Source organism: Chiloscyllium plagiosum, unplaced genomic scaffold (genome assembly GCF_037043375.1).
Source record: "Chiloscyllium plagiosum isolate Xiang-an unplaced genomic scaffold, Cpla_swu_hap1 HiC_scaffold_22, whole genome shotgun sequence".
Classification (NCBI taxonomy): domain Eukaryota; kingdom Metazoa; phylum Chordata; class Chondrichthyes; order Orectolobiformes; family Hemiscylliidae; genus Chiloscyllium; species Chiloscyllium plagiosum.
In genome coordinates this window covers 23,405,912-23,426,271 of record NW_028270160.1, presented here as the reverse complement: position 1 = coordinate 23,426,271, position 20,360 = coordinate 23,405,912, and the positions used below count along the sequence as shown (strand labels likewise).

At 42.3% G+C, this 20,360-nt stretch overlaps 1 protein-coding gene across 1 annotated transcript in view; it reads left to right on the top strand.

Annotated features, from left to right (window-relative positions):
• atrnl1b (attractin like 1b) overlaps positions 1–20,360 on the top strand; it is a 947,890-nt gene that overhangs the window by 412,138 nt on the left and 515,392 nt on the right. Inside the window, exon 23 of the mRNA XM_043712811.2 lies at positions 15,512–15,590. Within this exon, the coding sequence (XP_043568746.1) occupies positions 15,512–15,590 (79 nt within the window). The remainder of the gene's footprint in view (positions 1–15,511; positions 15,591–20,360) is intronic.

The following is a 20,360-nucleotide window of genomic DNA, read 5'->3' as shown; positions in this document are numbered from 1 at the left end:
CCTATTGGAAAGACGTTGTGAACTTGAAATGGTTCAGAAAAGATTTACAAAGATGTTGCCAAGGTTGGAGGATTTGAGCTACAGGGAGAGGTTGAACAGGCTGGGGCTGTTTTCCCTGGAGCATCAGAGGCTGAGGGGTGACCTTATAGAAGTTTATCATGAGGGGCATGGATAGGATAAATAGTTAAAGTCACTCCCCTGGGTTGGGGGAGTTCAGAACTAGAGGGTATAGGTTTAGGGTGAGAGGTGAAATATATAAAAGAGACCTATGAGGCAACCTTTTCACGCAGAGGGTGATGCGTCCATGGAATGAGAGACCAGAGGAAGTGGTGGAGGCTGGTACAGTTGCAACGTTTAAAAGGCATCTGGATGGGTATATGAATAGGAAGGATTTGGAGGGATATGGGCCTGGTGCTGGGTTGGGATATCTGATTGGCATGGACGAATTGGACTGAAGGGTCTGTTTCGTGGTGTACATCTCAATGATTCTATCTATGACTCTCTGATACCAGGCTGGACTGAAGGGTCTTTTTCTGTATTGTGTATCTCTGTGACTCTTTGAATATCACCTCATTTTCAGGATAGGCACCATATTGTGAAAGACTGAATACTGAGTTCAAAACTTCAGACCTTGACGACATCCAACATTTTGATTACACCTTATATTACTTCACCCTGAGTCAGTGCCTTATTTGCATGGGTTTTGTTTGAATTGTTTTCTGCTGATAGCATTTACCATTAACGTCTATTCTTTTATATAGCTCCTCAACTGTTGATTTGTAAAGATTTTACAAGTGAAAAGTGACTGTGGAAATGTATGATTTTTTTGGTTCTGCTGAAAATAGTATAAATCTCGAATGCCTGATGTTTTTGCTGTATTGAATATCCAAGTAACTGTATTTAGACCAATTCCAGGGGACAGTAATTCATTTTTTGTTGTTTTAACCATTTTTATGCTTTACAAACAATAAATTCTAGGACAGGACAAAATTGCTTCTAATACATAATATGCATGAGTTGAAGTGACATTTCAATACTATCAAGGTAATCTGGCTTAATGAACTGATGCAATTCAAAAATGCAAGTGAAGGGACATAAAATATTTTTCTTGTGGTTTAATTCTAATTACTTTAGGTTGAAAGTGTAGAAGGAGGTCCATTATGATATTAGTTCTGAAAGTTAATCTCTTAATTGCACTGTGTCGTTAACTCTGTCCATGTTTTTCCTAATTACTAATTTTAAGAGACCTGTTTGGCTGTTCAGACTGGAGCTGTAGCTATTTGTATTCAGTGTGGAAACATTTGAAAAGCTCAAGAAGCATAATACCTATATCCAAATAGATATCCTTGCTATAACATAGCCATTAGGGTATCCACAATGAACCACTTTTTAAATCAACCTTGGTTTCACTTGCCATGATTTTTATTATAGTTTCAAAATACTATTTTTGTTGACATTACACTGGATGATACATGTATTTAAAAGGTAAAGTTATCTTTGTCCTATCCATCCATATGGCTACCCTCTTTCAGTAGAGGCAGACAACTGGTGATAGTTGAACCTGAGGGTCACTACACCTCAGGCATGGGGAAGGATTGAGAATTAGAATTCTTCATAATAACCAATAAAATTGATCCTATGCTGTTGGCATCACTTTGCATTGCAAACCAGCTGTCCAGCCAACTGAACAAACAGACCTTCTCCCCCACCAAAGAAAGAGGTTTGCTCTAATTAGAGATGACTGCTGGTAGTTTAACACAAGGGTCACCATAGCTCAGGCAAGGGGCAAGGTTTAAATGGAGAGCTCTTCATAATGACTAGAGCTAGTGCAGGGATTGAACCCACATTGTTTGTGACATTCTGTATTATAAACCAGCCATCCAGCCAACTGAGATAACCAAGTAGGTATATTGTAAAATGTTTTTCAATTCTTACACTGGAAATGGGCATCACTCGCAAAATTGATTGCCTATCACCAGCTGACTCTGAAAAGATGGTGTTGACCAACGTTTTGAAAGAAGCATTCTGAAGAAGAATGATTAGACCCAGAACATTAACTCTGCTTTCTCTCCACAGATATTTCCAGCCCTGTTTTTCTAGCAATTTCTGTTTTTATTTCTGATTTCCAGCATCCACAGTTTTCTGTTTTTTTTTGTCATCATGGGATGATAGTTTAGTGATGTTATTGTTAAATCTTTAATCCAGAGACCCAGCTAATATTTTGGGCACCCGTATTCATATCCGGTCATGGCAGATGGTAGAATTTGAATTCACAAAACAAAAATCTGGAATTAAGCGTTTAATAATGACCATGAAACCATCATTAATTATTCAAACAATGGGACAAAAAAACAGCCCTGTTTACGTTGCAAATTCTTCCTTACTGACAGCTGGAGGCTAATTTCAGCACTGGAAGTGCTTTTGACGCACTAGTCAAGTAACAGTCTGCTACAGTAATACTCATGGAATCATACCTTAATGACACTGTCTCAGATACCATCACCATCCCTTGATATGTCCTGACTCACCAGCAGGACAGGGACAGCAGACGTGGCAGAGAGTGGTATGTCGTCCTGTGAGTCCTCAACATTGACTCCGGACACCATGAAGTCTCAAGGCATCATCTCAAATATGGGTGAGGAAACCTCCTGCTAATTATCATAAAATGTCAAATCCCTCCCTATCGGCATTTTTGGGTCCACCTAATGCACATGGATTACAGCATTTAAGAGTGCAACTGACTACCACCTTAAGGACAACTAAGGTCGGGCAATAAATGTTGGCCCAGCCAGTGATGCCCAAGTCCCACAAATTTAAAAAAAAGCATTGCTACAGTCTACATGGTGAAGATGCTCCCATAGTGCTAATGTGTAGACCTATCATGGATTCAATTGATTTGGTTCAAGGTTGAATTTGGTCACAGTGGGGATATTAGATTCTGGTCAGAGTGAATCACCTATGTGGCGATTCTAGCTTTGGATGATTGTGGCCACTTCTTTGCACTCAATCTGTTCACATTGAGTGCAGCAATGTTGGTAGGTAGCTGCTTTCTCCAAATAGCTGATTAATTTAAGATTGGATGTGCCAGTACTGCAGAACATTATTATAATCTACTGGTTGTTAGATCATTTAGCTTTGTCTACGTTGTTCTGCTTCTGTTGTTTTAGAATAGCTTTATCCTGTGTTGTAATTTCATCAAGTTTGTATAATTTTTAAGTGTACCTGCTGCTTTTTCTGGCATGCTATTCAGTGCTTTTTTTGGGTTGGCCCTCTGTTTTGAACAAATATGCTGGCACATTAGGTTATAGATAGTGAGGAATGTAATTCTGCAGCTAATGTTCGACAATGCCTTATTGGTGCCCAGGTTTAGGCTCCTGGATTTATTTTGTTTAATCCCATTTACCAAAATGGCAGGTCTTTATAACAGTACAGGAGGACTACCTAGTGGTGAATCCTATCAATGCTGTCATAGAGAGAAGATATGTGATGGATAAATAGGGAGCATGGTTTCAAGTCATTTGTACCCTCTCTCATTTGTTTTTTTCACAACCTGACACAGCCAGTTTGGCAGGCATGTCCTTTAGGACTTGGCTAGCATGGTGTTCGAATTACAGTGGTTTACTGGGTGAATGCAGGCCCTTTGCCCAAATTGTCCATGCAACCAGTTTTCAAAACTAATCAAGTCCCATTTGCCTTGGTCCATATCCCTTTATACCCATCCCATCCATGTATTTGTCCAAATGTTTCTTAAATGACAAATTTTATTTGCCTCCACCACTACCTGTGGCAGCCCATTCCAGACTCTGTGCAAAGAAATTGCCCCTCTGGACCCTTCTTATATCTCTCCCCTCTCACTTTAAACCCACTCCCTCTAGTTTTAGACTCACCTCCCATGGGGAAAAGCTGTGGCTAGCTATCTTATCTATACCTCTCATGATTTTATAGACCTCTATAACGTAACTCCTCAGCCTTCTCCATGCCAGGGAAAAGGTGCCAGCTTATCCAGCCTCTCCTTATAAATGAAATCTTCCTGTCCATTTAGCATCTGAGTTTTTTTTCTGCACTCATTAAGTTTAATTATGTCCTTTCTATAATATGACAACCACAACTATATGCCGTACTTTAAATGTGGACTTACCGACGTCTTGTACAGCTGCAACAAGATGTCCTACTCCTATACTCAGTACTCTGACTGATGAAAGCGAGCATGTTCTTCACTACCCTGTCAACCTACTCCAATTTTAAGGAGCTATGAACGTGTACCCACTAGGTCTCTGTTCTGTAATACTCACCAGGGCACTACTATTAATTTGTTTAGGTCCTGCACTGGCTTCACCTACCAAAATGCAGCACATGGTATTTATCTAAATTGAACCCCATCTGCTATTCCTCAGCCCACTGGCCCACTTGATCAACATCTCGCTGTATTCCCAGATAACCTCCTTCACTGTCCACTATACCCCCAATCTTGGTGTCATCTGCAAATGTACTAAATGTACCTCCTAAATTCGCATCCAAATCTTTTGTATAAATGATGAACAACAGTGGATCATGCACCAATCCCTGTTGCACACTACTGGTCACAACATCCAATTTGCAAAATGACCGTTCACCACCACCCTCTGTCTTCTACCTTCAAGCCAATTTTCAATCCAGTTGACTAGCTCTCCCTAGATCTTGTGAGACTTAACTTTACTCAACAACCCACAATGCAGTAACTTATCAAATACCTTGTTAAAGTCCATGTATACAATGTCTACTCCACTGCCCTCATCTATTTTCTTGGCCGCCCCTTCAAAAAACTCAATCAAGTTTGAGAGACATGATTTCTCACACATAGTCATGCTGACTATCCCAAATGAATCCTTGCCTCTTCAAATGAACAAAGAACAAAGAAAATTAACAGCCCAGGAACAGGCCCTTCGGCCCTCCAAGCCTGAGCCGATCCAAATGTACTGTCTAAACCTGTCAGTCAATTCCTAAACATTTGTATCCCTCTGCTCCCCACCTACCCATGCATCTGACCAGACGCATCTTAAATGAATCTACCGTACCTACCTCTACCACCTCTGCTGGCAACATATTCCAAACGCCCACCACTTTCTGTGTGAAGTACTTGCCACGTGTATCCCCCTTAAACTTTCCACCTCTCACTTTGAAAGCATGACCTCTCGTTATTGAATCCTTCACCCTTGGAAAAAGCTTGTCTCTATCCACCCTGTCTATACCCTTTATGATTTTGTAAACCTCAATCAGGTCCCCCCTCAATCTCCTTTTTTCTAGTGAAAATAAACTTAACCTACCCAATCTCTCTTCATAGCTAGCACCTTCCATACCAGGCAACATCCTCGTAAACCTTCTCTGCACCCTCTCCAATGCGTCCACATCCTTTTAGTAATGTGGCGACCAGAACTCTACACAGTATTCTAAATGCGGCCGAACCAATGTTTTGTACAATTTTAACATGACTTGCCAGCTCTTATACTCAATACCCTGTCCAATGAAGGCAAGCATACTATATGCCTTCTTGACCACTCTATCCACCTATGCAGCAACCTTCAGGGTACAATGGACCTACATTCCCAGATCTCTCTGCCCATCAACTTTTCCCAAGGCTCTTCCATTCATTGTATAATTCGCTCTAAAATTAAACTTGTCTAAATGCATCACCTCACATTTGTCTGGATTGAAAGCCATCTGCCACTTTTTCGCTCAATTCTCCAGTCTATCTATATCCTCCTGTATTCTCTGACAGTCCCTTATACTTTCTGCTACTCCACCAATCTTTGTATCATCTGCAAACTTGCTAATCATACCAACAGTACCCTCTTCTAGATCATTTATGTATATTACAAACAACAGTGGCTCCAATACTGATCCCTGTGGAACACCACTGATCATCTTCCTCCATTTCGAGAAACTCCCTTCAACTACTACTCTCTGTCTCCTGTTGCTCAACCAGTCCTTTATCCACCTAGCTAGAACATCCTGCACACCATGTGACTTCACTTTCTCCATTAGTCTACAATGGGGAACTTTATCAAAGCCTTACTAAAGTCCATGTATATGACATCAACAGCCCTTCCTTCATCTAACAACTTGGTCACTTCCTCGAAGAACTCTATTAAGTTGGTAAGGCACGATTTCCCGCACGAAACCATGTTGCCTATCACTGATAAGCTCATTCTTTTCTAAATATAAATAGATACTATCTCTCAGTACCCTCTCCAGCAACTTTCCCACCACCAAAGTCAGGCTCACTGGTTTGTAGTTACCTGGAATATCCCTACTATCCTTCTTGTACAGGGGAACGACATAAGCAACCTTCTAGTTCTCAGGCACGTCACCTGTATTTAAAGATGCCTCAAACATATCTGTCAGGGCTGCAGCTATTTCCTCTCTCGCCTCCCTCAGCAACCTGGGATAGATCCCATCTGGTCCTGGGGATTTGTCCACCTTAATAACCTCTAGCCTACCCAACACATATTCTCTACTTATGCCAACGTGATCCAGACTAATCAAACTTCTATCTCTAATCTCAAGATTCATCATGTTCCTCTCCTCAGTGAGCACTGATGCAAAGTAATCATTCAGATTCTCACCCATTCTCTCAGGTTCAGCACACAGCCTTTCTTCATTATCTTATAGTGAACCAATTCTTTCTCTAGTTACCCGCTTGCTTCTTATATAAGAATAAAATGCTTTGGGATTTTCCTTAATTCTGCTTGCTAAAGCTTTTTCATGACCCCTTTTAGCCTGCTTGATTCATTGTTTAAGACCTGTCCTACTCTTCCGATATTCCTCCAGGGCCCGTTCTGTTCTTAGCTGCCTGGACCTTATGTACGCTTCCCTTTTCCTCTTGGCTAGTCGTACAATTTCTCTTATCATCCACGGTTCACATATCTTGCCCTTCAATGGGACATGCCTATCCTGCACTATCTTTAACCTATCTTTCAAAGCCTCCCACATCTCAAATGTGGACATCCCTTCAAATAGTTGTGTCCAATCCACATTTCCCAGATCCTGCTTAATTTTGATATAATTGGCCTTGGCCCAGCTTAGTAGTCTTCCGTTAGGACCACTCTCTTCTTTATCTATGAGTATTCTAAAACTTACAGAATTGTGGTCACTGTTCCCAAAGAAATCCCCCACCGCAACTCCTACCACTTGTCCTGGCTCGCTCCCCAGTACAAAGTCCAATATGGCCCCTTCCCTCATCGGACTATTGACATACTGCTCTAGAAAACTCTCCTGGATGCTACGTACAAATTCTTCTCCATCCAGACCTCTGACACTAAGTGTATCCCAGTCAATATTGGGAAAATTGAAATCTCCCATCACCACTACCCTATTGCCTCTACATATATTCATAATCTATTTACCTATTTATTCTTCTACCTCACGCTCACTGTTGGGAGGTCTGTAATACAGCCCCAACAATGCAACTACACCCTTCTTATTTCTCAGCTCCACCCATAATACCTCACTATCCAAGACTGCCATAGTGTCCTCCTTTAGCACAGCCGTGATATCGTCCCTGACCAGCAATGCAACTCCACCCCTCTTTTACTTCCCTCCCTGCCCTGTCTGAAGAGTCTGCATCCTGGAACATTTAGTTACCAATCATCATGCCCTCCTTCAACCAAGTCTCTGTGATGGCAATGATGTCATACTCGCAGGCACCAATCCAAGTCCTAAGTTCATCTGCCTTACACACTATACTCCTTGCATTAAAGTAGATGCATTTCAGGCCACCGGTTCTTTTGTGCTCACCTGCTCTCTGCCTATTCTTCCCTTTATTAATGCTATCTTCATAATTCTTATAGTCTCCAGTCTCCACCTCACTGCCTACTTGTTTTCTCTTCTGGTTCCCAATCCCCTGCCATATTAGTTTAAAACCTCCCCAACAGCAGTTTCAAAAACTCCCCCAAGGACATTGGTTCCAGTTTGGTTCATTTGAAGACCGTCCCTTTTGTAATAGCCCCACCTTCCCCAGAACCGGTCCCAATGTCCAACAAATCTGAAGCCCTCCCTCCGACACCATCTCTCAAGCCACGTGTTCATCCTGCCTATTTTTTAATTTCTACACTGGCTGGCACGTGGCACTGGTAGTAATCCCGAGATCACTACCTTTGAGGTTCTCCCCTTTAACCTCTGTTCTAGCTCCCTGAATTCTTCTTTCAGGACCTCATCTCGCTTTCTACTTATATTGTTGGTGCCTATATGCACCAAGACAACTGGCTGTTCACCCTCCCCTTTTAGAATGCTCTGCAGCCGATCAGTGACATCCCTGACCCGAGCACCTGAGAGGCATCAAACCATCCGGGAGTCCCGTTTTCGGCCACAGAACCGCCTATCTACTCCCCTCACAATAGAATCCTCTATGACTATGGCCCTAAGAGCCTTTTTCCTGCCCTTATGAACAGCAGTGCCCGCCACGGTGCCATGATCTTGACAACTGCTGCCCTCCCCTGGTGAGACATCTCCCCCAACAGTATCCAAAATGGTATACCTGTTTTGGAGAGAGATGATCGCAGAGGACACCTGGACTGCCTTCCTACTCTTTTTCTGTCTTGGTCATCCATTCACTGTCTACCTCAGCAATCCTAACCTGCGGTGTGACCAGTTCACTAAACGTGCTATCCACGACCTCCTTAGCATCGCGGATGCTCCACAGTGAGTCCATCTGCAGCTCCAGAGTCGTCATGCGGTCAAACAACAGCTGCAGCTGAACACTCTTCTTGCAAGTGTAAGAATCAAGAACGTCAGATACGTTCCTAAGCTCCCACATCAAGCAAGAGTCACATGCCACGGGTCTGAGGTCCCCTGCCATTGTAAGCTTCGCTTTATATGAACTAGCTAAAACCAAATAATGCACTTAAATAAATGAAGAAAGATAAGAAATGAAAGCCTTACCTTACAGGGTCTTTTTCTTCTGATTAGAGGAGGGGGTGGTGGTGGTGGGAGGGAGATACTACACATGTAGTATCTCGGGTTTAACCATTGCCCAAATATAAATTAAGCCCTTACCTACTCGAGGTAAGTCCCTTTTTAATCGGGAAAACTTACCCTTCCTGGTAGCCCTCGCTTCACTCCTCCTTCTCTCCTCACCGCTCTGGCAAAATGGAGCTGCCTATAGATCCTGAATCTCAGAATCCTTTCTCACAACTTATCCACCACAGACTTTAGGATCATTGGCCTATAGTATCCAGGCATTTCCCTGTGCCCTTCCTTAAATAATGGTAAAATATTAGCCACCCTCCAAACTTTGGGTGTTTCACCTGTGGCTGCCGATGATATGAGTGTCTTTGTAAGGGACCCCATACTTTCCTCCCCAGCCTCCCACAAAGTTCTGATTTTATCAGGTCCCAGGGATTTATCTACCTTAACTTCATTTTAAGACTTCTAGCACAACCTCTTCTGTCGTATGGATTCTCTTCAAGTCATCAAGTCATCAATGTCTTTCCCAACATAAATACTGATGAAAAATATTCATTTACAATCTCATCCATCACTTGTGGCTTTGCACATAGATGACCTTGGTGATATTTAAGAGGCCCTGTTCTCTCCCTAGTTACTCTTTTATGCCCTTCATATACTTGTAGAATCCCTTTGGATTTCCTTTCCCAAAGCCATCCATGTCCCCTTTTAGCCCTCCTGATTTCTCTAAGTGTACTTTGACCACTTCTGTGCTCAAGGAACTCACTTGATTCCAGCTGCCTATACATGTCTTTTGTTTCCTTCTTTTTCTTAACCAGGGCCTCAATCGTTCAGGGTTCCCTACTCCTGGCAGCCTTCCCTCCACTCTAGCGGGAACATGTTGAACCTGAACACTTATGAACTGACTTTTGAAAGTCTCCTATTTATCAAACATCCCTCTGCCTGCAAATAGCCTCCACGAATTAACTCTTGAAAGATTATTTCTAAGACCATCAATATTGGTCTTGCTCCAATTTAGAACTTCAACTATCCTTTTCCATAGCTATTTCAAAACGAATGCAATTTTGGTCACTTAGTAACATTTCTTTCACTTGCCCTGCCTTATTTCCCAAGAGTAGGTCAAGTTTTGCCCTTTCTCTGGTATTATTAGAATAGAGAATCATAGGGCATGCTGCATGAGAAATTCTTCGTGAACACACTTAACAAATTTCTTAAGCTCCATCAAACCCTTAACACTATTGCAGTTCCAGTCAATGTTAGGAAATTAAAATCTCCTACTATTACAATCCTGTTACTCTTGTAGCTATTTGCGATCTCCTGTCATATTTCCCCCTCAATCTTTCACTAGCTATTGGGGGTGCCTATAGTACAATGCTATCAAAATTATTTATCAGTTCTACTAATTTGACACAGGGGGCAAACCCTCAAGAATGTCCTCTCTCCGTACTGCTGTGATGTTCTCCTGGATCAAAAATGCAACTGCCCCCGCCCCACCTCCCTTCTATCCTTCCTATACTATCTGTACTCTGGAACATTGTGATGCCATGCCTGTGCCTCTCTCAACCATGTTTCTGCAATATCCCAGTGTCTCATACCTATCCATGCCCCAAGATTTTGTGTTTTAACTGTCAGGCCTCTTGCTTTGAAATAAATGCAGTTTAATCCAGACTTCACTTGCTTCCTGCTGTGCTCTTGCCTGCCCTGTCTAGTACTAGCATTACCAACACAGCTTCTATGATTTAAATTGTTCTCATTAACTTCTGTACTGTCCTCAACCTTCTCTTTTGACTCCCTACTGCTTTAGATCCAACTCCTCTGCCAGACTAGTTTAAATCCTCCTGGGTGGCTTGAATAAATGTATTGGTCCCTCTCCAGTTCAGGTGCAACCCGTCCCTCTTGTACAAGTCACTTCTGCCCCAGAACATATCCCAATGGTCTAAGAATTTGTATCCCTGCATCAGCTCCAAGCCAGGCATTCATGTGTCAAATTCTACTATTCCTACTCTCGCTAACACATGGAAGTGGAAGTAGTCGAGAAATTACTACCCTTGAGGTTTTGCATTTTAACTTTGTGCCTAGCTCCCTATAATCACTCTTCAGAGTCTTATCCTTTTTCCTACCAATGTTGTTGGTACCAATGTGTACAATGCCCTCTGGCTGCTCACCTTCCCTCTTAAGAATTTCATGCAACTGCTCAGTAACTTTTTCAACTCTGGGCCAGGGAGGCAACACACCATCTTAGAGTCTCAATCGCAGCCAGAGAAACAGCTGTCTGTGCCCCTAACTAACAAGTCCCCTATCCCCCGTGGAGCGGCATGGTGGCTCAGCACTGTTGCCTCATAATGCCATGGACCCGGGTTCGGTTCCAGCCTCAGGCAACTGTCTGCATGGAATTTGCACAATCTCCCCGTGCCTACGTGGGTTTCCTTCGGGTGCTCCAGTTTCCTCCCACAATCCAAAGGTGTACAGATTAGGTGAATTGGCCATGCTAAATTGCCCACAAGGTTCAGGGTTGTGTAGGTAAGGTGTATGAGTCAGGGGTAAATGTAGGGGAATGGTCTGTGTGCGTTACCCTTCAAAGGGTCGGTGTGGACCTGTTGGGCCAAATGGCCTGTTTCCACACTATCGGGATTCTGTACTAATGATCGCTTGGACTTTGCCCAAACCTGGCCTACAGTAGAGCCATTCATGGTGCTAAAGGCCTGGCTGCTGATGTTGTACTCTCTTGAGACGCTACCCCCTCAACAGTATCCAAAATGATATACCTGTTTGAACAAGGAATAGCAACAGGAGACACCTGCACTACCTGCCTACGTCTCCTGGTAGTCACCCATCTGCCTGACTGAACCTGTGGTGTGTCCACATCACTGTAAGTAGCGTCTATCACATGCTCTGCTCTTTCTATACTCAGTTTGTCCAATTGCTGCTCCAGCGGAAACAGGTGGTCCATGAGGAGCTGCAGACATAATAATCAGGGACACGAGACTGTTTTCCTTGATCTCCCATATTTGGCATGCCACTACCCTAACTGCCATCTGTGACCTTTCACAGTAAGACAAAGAATGGAATTTTACCTTGTCCTTAACTTTACCTTGTCCTTTACCTTGTCCTTGCTATTTGCCCTCCTCACTGAAGGGCAGTATTCAACAAAGCCCACATTTAAACCCCCAGCAGCACTTCAGCTACAAAACAGCCCTTCTCAAAATATTGCTTCATTAGAGTTTGTCTCCCTTTTATTTGCTCCTGTGCAGTCACTCGTGACTGAGCTGACTCCTTTCAGATTCCTCCTCAGTTGCTGCTAAGCAACTGTTGGATATATTATGGTAATATTAGTGAGTCAGTCTTGGTGGTGAAGATTAAAGTGTGCTATATAGGCTACACTACAATCCGCAGTGCTTTTACTAAGTGTTGCTCTACCTGAAGGAGTACTGATTCATAAGCTGAGAAAAGATGGTAAATAATGCTTTATTGCACATGTTGTGCATCTCGTGTTCAGATGTCAATATTGCAGGGTCTCAGGGTCATGACCACCAGAAGAAATTGGAGAGTAATTGTGCTTTGTAGATCCCACCTAATGAAAATCTTCAGCTGCTCGTGAGAAAGAACGCACCAAGAATTTGTTTCTTGTGTTCAAGATTATTATGCATTTTTAATAAATTGTAACATTGCAAGTGTAAGATTTACAGAAACAAAACAATCAATCGATTATCCGAACAATCAATCGGTTATCCGAACAAAATACTCACCGCCTGTCTTGTTCAGATAATCGAGGTTGTTCTGTACATGGATCTCCTTTGTTTCTCATGGTGGTGATATGCTGTCTTATAAAATCAATGATTATTCTAAGTCACAAGGATTGGTGCTGGGTCCACTGCTTTTCATCATTTATATAAATGATTTGGATATGAACATAGAGAGGGATAGGAGAGGTAAGTTTGCAGATGACACCAAAATTGGAGGTGTAGTGGACAGCGAAGAAGGTTACTAGGAGAAAATGAGGACTGCTGTTCCTGATGAAGGGCTTATGCCCGATATGTTGATTTTCCTGCTCCTCAAATGCTGCCTGGCCTGCTGTGCTTTTCCAACGCCACACTCTCAACAGTGAAGAAGGTTATCTCAAATTACGATAGGATCTTGATCAGATGGGCCAATGGGCTGAGGAATGGCAGGTGGAGTTTAATTTAGTTAAATGTGAGATGCTGAATTTTGGAAAGGCATATCAGAGCAGATCTTATACACGTAAGGATAAGGTGCTAGGGAGTCTTGCTGGACAAAGAGACCTTGGAGTGCAGGTTCATAGTTCCTTGGAGTGGCAAATAGTTAGGATAGTGAAGAAGGCATTTAGTATGCTTTCCTTTATTGGGATAGGAGTTGGGAGTAGAGTATAGTGTTGGAAAAGCTCAGCACATCAGGCAACATCCGAGGAATCTGAGGAAGGGTTAATGCCCAAAATGTCGATTCTTCTGATCTTTAGATGCTGCCTGACCGGCTGTGCTTTTCCAACACAATACTCTCGATTCTGAACTCCAGCATCTACAGTCCTCACTTTGGTTAAGTTGTGGCTGTCCAGGACATTGGTTAGGCCACTTTTGGAATATTGCATGCAATTCTGGTCTCCCTTTTATTGGAAGAATGTTGTGAATCTTGAAAAGGTACAGAAAAGATTTACATGGATGTTGCCATGGTTGGAGAGTTTGAGCTATAGGGAGAGACTGGGGCTGTTTTCCCTCGAGTGTCAGAGGCTGAGGGGTGACCTTACAGAGGTTTATAAAATCATGAGGGACAAAGATAGGATAAACAGACAAGATCAATTCCCTGGGGTAGTGGAGTCCAGAACTAGAGGGCATAGGTTTAGGGTGAGAGGGAAAAGATATAAAAAGGTGCTAAGGGACAAAAAGGTGCTAAGGTCTGTGTGTGGAATAACTTGGCAGAGGAAGTGGTGGAGGTTGGTACAATTACAACATTTAAAAGGTATCTGGATGGGTATATGAATAGGAAGTGTTTAGAGAGTTATTGGCCAAGTGCTGGCAAATAGGACTAGATTAGGTTTGGATATGTGACCAGCATGGATGAGTAGGACCAAAGGGTCTGTTTCCATCCTGTACATCTCTGTCTCTCTGACTCTACATACAATGTGTAATTCTACAGGTAAAATGTAGGTGAGTTCCTTTAAGATTACAAGAGTCATTATTAAGTTGACAGAGCTTGTCGTCATTGAGTTTAATTACTGATTATCTAAGGGAACATAGTAAAATGGGGTGTTCTTTCTGAGTTCCTGAAAATTACATTGCATTTTATCAAAGCGTGATACTTCTAAATGTTGGTGAGCAAAGGTGATTTGTGTTTTAGATTAGATTCCCTACAGTGTGGAAACAGGTCCTTTGACCCAACCAGTCCACACTGACCCTCTGAAGAGTAACCCGCCTCTACTCATTTCCCTCTGACTAATGCACCTTGCACTGTGGGCAATTTAGCGTGGCCAATTCACCTGACCTGCACATCTTTGGACTGTGGGAGGAAACCTACGCAGAAACAGGGAGAATGTGCAAACTCCACACATACAGTCGCCAAGGCTGGAATCAAACCTGGGACCCTGGTGCTGTGAGGCAGCAGTGCTAGCCATTGTGCCACCCCTTACATACAAAGAGATTTGCACATTCTTGCTATTGGTAGCTTTTCCTTGAGTCTTTGTTTGCTTTCAAATGATTGTGACACAAGGTTCAGTTTACATTTTGGGCAGCAATTCTATTCCTCTTCTAACTCCATTTTAATTGGGTTTTAGCTTATGTTTTTACAAAATTAGGTTACTTTACTTTATGGCTCAAAAAGGCTTAAATTAACCATTTGAATTAAACGTAAGGACCCAACTCAGATAAATTGCATTCACATGAAATATATATTTCCCTTTCACCTCCCCCACCCCCTGTCACCAGTCCCCCAACTAAAGCGCTGCTCTTTGTCATGCCCACACATTGGAGATATGTTTAACTCCCTCATTTCTTTGTGCTGGAGATGAACACCCCAGCTCAAGGGTGTATGAAATCTAGTACCTGAGCAACTAACAGTTTTGTGGGGCGAGTACATGTCTGATACTGTTCATATGAAGTATTAGTCGTTTTTTGTTATGAAAACATTGTTGAATTTGCATAGTTAGAAGTGTTTATATTTGTATTCTTGATGTTTTTATTTTCAAATATACAGAATCTGCTGCTTCTGAATTTTGGCTTGTGATCTGTATGTGCAACAAGCCATAAATTTAATTTTTACAAAGGATTACTGCTAAATTTAAATGTGAATTCAGATTATCTGGTTGTAAGTTTGTTACTGGTAACTTGTATTAAAACAAGTTTTTCATTAGAATTTACAAATTACAATTTGTGATTTAGGTAAATAATGGTATATAATATTGATTGCACTTGCTGATTTAGTTATGACCCTTAAGACATTACCAGTTTGAGTTTTTGTTTTATACTTTCATAGAAGTCTCTCGAAGACCCACATTTTTGAAAAAAAAAGAATGTTTTAGTATTAAAGGTTTCTTAAAGTAACTTATAACTTTTTGTTTGTGCAGACAAATAAAGATCTTGACTTGTCCATCAATGCGTCGAACAATTTCAATTTAAATGTCACTTGGTCTATTGGTTCAACAGGTAAGTTTGAGTTTTTGATTTTTAGTTGTACAGCAGAATCAATCATGTCTGAAATATAACAATATAGAGCTATAGATTCTGTATAACAATATAGAATCCACAAAATCATTTTTCTATTAACGCTTCACATTTTTAAGGAATTATTTTGCTGGAGAATGTATCAGAATAAAATTTTACACTGATCTTACATTCTAAATTTATTGTTTCCATGGTATAATACAAACAGCCTTCAAGATTCGGAGCCCGTTGGTTTTGTTGTTCTTGTTTACGGTTAAATCTTTGGCAAATAGTGGAATCAAAAATTAGGTTATCTTTGATTATCTGCTCTAAATTGTTAGATATGCTGAGTTTAAATGGGTCAGATATGGCATGTGTTAAACTAGGTTGTTCACATGGGGAGGTAAAGGCCTGGTAGTGTTATCGCTGAACTATTAATCCAGAAACTCAGCTCATCCTCTGCGGTCCTGGATTCAAATCCTATCACAGCAGATTCAAAATTCAAAAAAGAATCTGGAGTTAAGGGTCAAATGATGACTATGAAATCATTGCTGGTTGTTGGAAAAATGCATGTGAATTCGCTAATATCCTTTCGAGAAGAAAACCTGTCATAGAGTCATAGAACCAGAGAGATGTACAGCATGGAAACAGACCCTTCGATCCAACCCGTCCATGCCGACCAGATATCCCAACCCAATCTAGTCTTACCTGCCAGCACCCGGCCCATTTCCCTCCAAACCCTTCCTATTCATATACCCATCCAAATGCCTCTTAAATGTTGCAATTGTATCAGCCTCCACCACATCCTCTGGCAGCTCATTCCATACACATACCACCCCCTGCGTGAGAACGTTGCCCCATAGGTCTCTTTTATATCTTTCCCCTCTCACCCTAAACCTATGCCCGCTAGTTCTGGACTCCCCGATCCCAGACAAAAGACTTGGTCTATTTATCGTATCCATGCCCCTCATAATTTTGTAAACCTCTATAAGGTCACCCCTCAGCCTCTGATGCTCCAGGGAAAACAGCCCCAGCCTGTTCAGCCTCTCCCTGTAACTCAGATCCTCCAACTCTGGCAACATCCTTGTAAATCTTTTCTGAACCCTTTCAAGTTTCACAACATCTTTCCGATAGGAAGGAGACCAGAATTGCACGCAGTATTCCAACAGTGGCCGAACCAATGTCCTGTACAGCCGCAACATGACCTCCCAACTCCTGTACTCAATACTCTGACCAATAAAGGGAAGCATACCAAACGCCTTCTTCACTATCCTATCTACCTGCGACTCCACTTTCAAGGAGCTATGAACCTGCACTCTTTGTTCAGCAAAACTCCCTAGGACCTTACAATTAAGTGTATAAGTCTTGCTAAGATTTGCTTTTGCAAAATGCAGCACCTTGCATTGAAATGAATTAAACTCCATCTGCCACTTCTCAGCACATTGGCCCATCTGGTCCAGATCCTGTTGTAATCTGAGGTAACCCTCTTCGCTGTCCACTACACCTCCAATTTTGGTGTCATCTGCAAACTTACTAACTGTACCTCTTATGTTCGCATTCAAATCATTTATGTAAATGACAAAAGGTAGAGGGCCCAGCACTGATCCTTGTGGCACTCCACTGGTCACAGGCCTCCAGTCTGAAAAATAACCTTCCATCACCACCCTCCGTCTTGTACTTTTGAGCCAGTTCTGTATCCAAATGGCTAGTTCTCCCTGTATTCCATGAGATCTAACCTTGCTAATCAGCCTCCCATGGGGAACCTTGTTGACCGCCTTACAGAAGTCCATATAGATGACATCTACTGCTCTGCCCTCATTAATCTTCTTTGTTACTTCTTCAAAAAACTCAATCAAGTTTGTGAGACATGATTTCCCACGCACAAAGCCATGTTGACTATCCCGAATCAGTCCTTGCCTTTCCAAATACATGTGCATCTTGTCCCTCAGGATTCCCTCCAACAACTTGCCCACCACTGAGGTCAGGCTCACCGATCTATAGTTCCCTGGCTTGTCTTTACTGCCCTTCTTAAACAGTGGCACCACGTTTGCCAACCTCCAGTCTTCCAGCACCTCACCTGTGACTATCGATAATACAAATATCTCTGCAAAGGCCCAACAATCACTTCTCTAGCTTCCCACAGAGTTCTCGGGTACCCCTGATCAGGTCCTGGGGATTTATCCACCTTTAACCATTTCAAGACATCCAGCACTTCCTCCTCTGTAATCTGGACATTTTGCAAGATGTCACCATCTATTTCCCTACTGTCTATATCTTCCATATCCTTTTCCACAGTGAATACTGATGCAAAATATTCATTTAGTATCCCCCCCATTTTCTGAGGCTCCACACAAAGGCCGCCTTGCTGATCTTTAAGGGGCTCTACTCTCTCCCTAGTTACCCTTTTGTCCTTAATATATTTGTAAAAACCCTTTGGATTCTCCTTAATTCTATTTGTCAAAGCTATCTCATGTCCCCGTTTTGCCCTCCTGATTTTCCTCTTAAGTATACTCCTACTTTCTTTATATTATTCTAAGGATTCACTCGATCTATCCTGTCTATACCTGACATATGCTTCCTTCTTTTTCTTAACCAAACCCTCAATTCCTTTAGACATCCAGCATTCCCTATACCTACCAGCCTTCCCTTTCACCCTGACAGGAATATACTTTCCCTGAATTCTTGTTATCTAATTTCTGAAGGCTTCCCATTTTCCAGCCGTCCCTTTACCTGTGAACATCTGCCTCCAATCAGCTTTCGAAAGTTCTTGCCTAATAGCATCAAAATTGGCCTTTCTCCAATTTAGAAGTTCAACTTTTAGATCTGGTCTACCCTTTTCCATCACTATTTTAAAACAAATAGAATTATGGTCGCTAGCCCCAAAGTGCTCCCCCACTGATACCTCAGTCACCTGCCCTGCCTTATTTCCCAAGAGTAGGTCAAGTTTTGCACCTTCTCTAGTAGGTATATCCACATACTGAATCAGAAAATTGTCTTGTACACACTTAACAAATTTCTCTCCATCTAAACCTTTAACACTATGGCAGTCCCAGTCGATGTTTGGAAAGTTAAAATCCCCTACCATAACTGCCCTATTATTCTTACAGTTGACTGAGATCTCCTTACAAGTTTGTTTCTCAATTTCCCTCTGACTATTGGGGGGGGGTCTATAATACAATCCCAATCAGGTGATCATCCCTTTCTTATTTTTCAGCTCCACCCAAATAACTTCACTGGATATATTTCCAGGAATATCCTCCCTCAGCGCAGCTGCAATGCTATCCCTTATCAAAAATGCCACTCCCCCTCCTCTCTCGCCTCCCTTTCTATCTTTCCTGTAGCATTTGTATCTTGGAACATTAAGCTGCCAGTCCTGCCCATCCCTGAACCATGTTTCCATAATTGCTATGATATCTCAGTCCCATGTTCCTAATCATGCTCTGAGGTCATCTGCCTTCCCTGTTAGCCCCCTTGTGTTGAATTAAATGCAGTTAATTTATTAGTCCTACCTTGTCCCTGTCTGCCTGACTGTTTGACTCACTTCTCTTCTCAGCTGTACCCGTCTCAGATCAATCTCTTTCCTCACTATCTCCCTGGGTCCCACCTCCCCCACCTTACTAGTTTAAATCCTCCCAAGCAGTTCTAGCAAATTTATCTGCCAGTATATTAGTCCCCTTCCAATTTAGGTGGAATCTGTCCTTCTTGTACAGGTCACTTCTACACCAAAAGAGATTCTAATGATCCAAAAATTTGAATCCTTCTCCCACACACTAGCTCTTCAGCATTCATCTGCTCTATCCTCTTATTCCTGTCCTCACTAGCTCGTAGCACTGGGAGTAATCCAGATATTACTACCCTTGAGGACCTCCTTTTTAAATTTCTGCCTAACTCTCTGTAATCTCCCTTCAGAGTCTCAACCTTTTCCCTTCCAATGTCATTGATTCCAATGTGGACAATGACCTTATGTTGGCCCCTCTCCCCCGTGACAACATTCTGCACCGTCTCTGAGACATCCTTGATCCTGGCACCAAGGAAACAACACACCATTCTGCTTTTCTCTGCTGGTCACAGAAACGTCTGTCTGTACCTCTGACTACAGAATCCCCTAACACAATTGATTTCTTGGAAGCCGACGTACTGCTTGTTGCATCAGAGCCAGTCTCAATACCAGAAACTTGGCTGTTCGTGCTACGCTCCCCTGAGAATCCATCACCCCCTACATTTTCCAAAACAGCATACCTGTTTGAAATGGGTATGTCCACAAAAGATTCCTGCACTAGCTGCCTACCTCTCTTACCCTTCCTGGAGTTAACCCATCTATGTGACTGTATCTTAGACGTTCCCCCCTTCCTATAACTGCCATCCATCACATACTGTTGCTATTGCAAATTCCTCATCACTTCTATCTGTCTCTCCAACCGATCCACTCGATTTGATAAGATTCGCATCCAAGAGCATTTATGGCAGATATAATCCGCAGTAACCATTTAACTCTCTTTAAACTCCCACATTTGACAAGAAGTACATATCACTGCAAAGGCCATTTTTGCTCCTTCACAATCTACAGACCCAGAAAATAACACGGTCTTATTCCTCTACAAACACTGCCCCAAGTTAAATTAATAGCTATGGCTCCCGCTTTTCACAACAGAGAGCGGCGGGAGCTGAGCGGAAGTTCAGACGGAGCGCAAAGCCGGTCGGGAAGGTAAGTGATTACTATTAGAGTGGGTGTGTTCTAAACCCCAGGTCCTACAAAGTAGGGTCTCCCTCCCT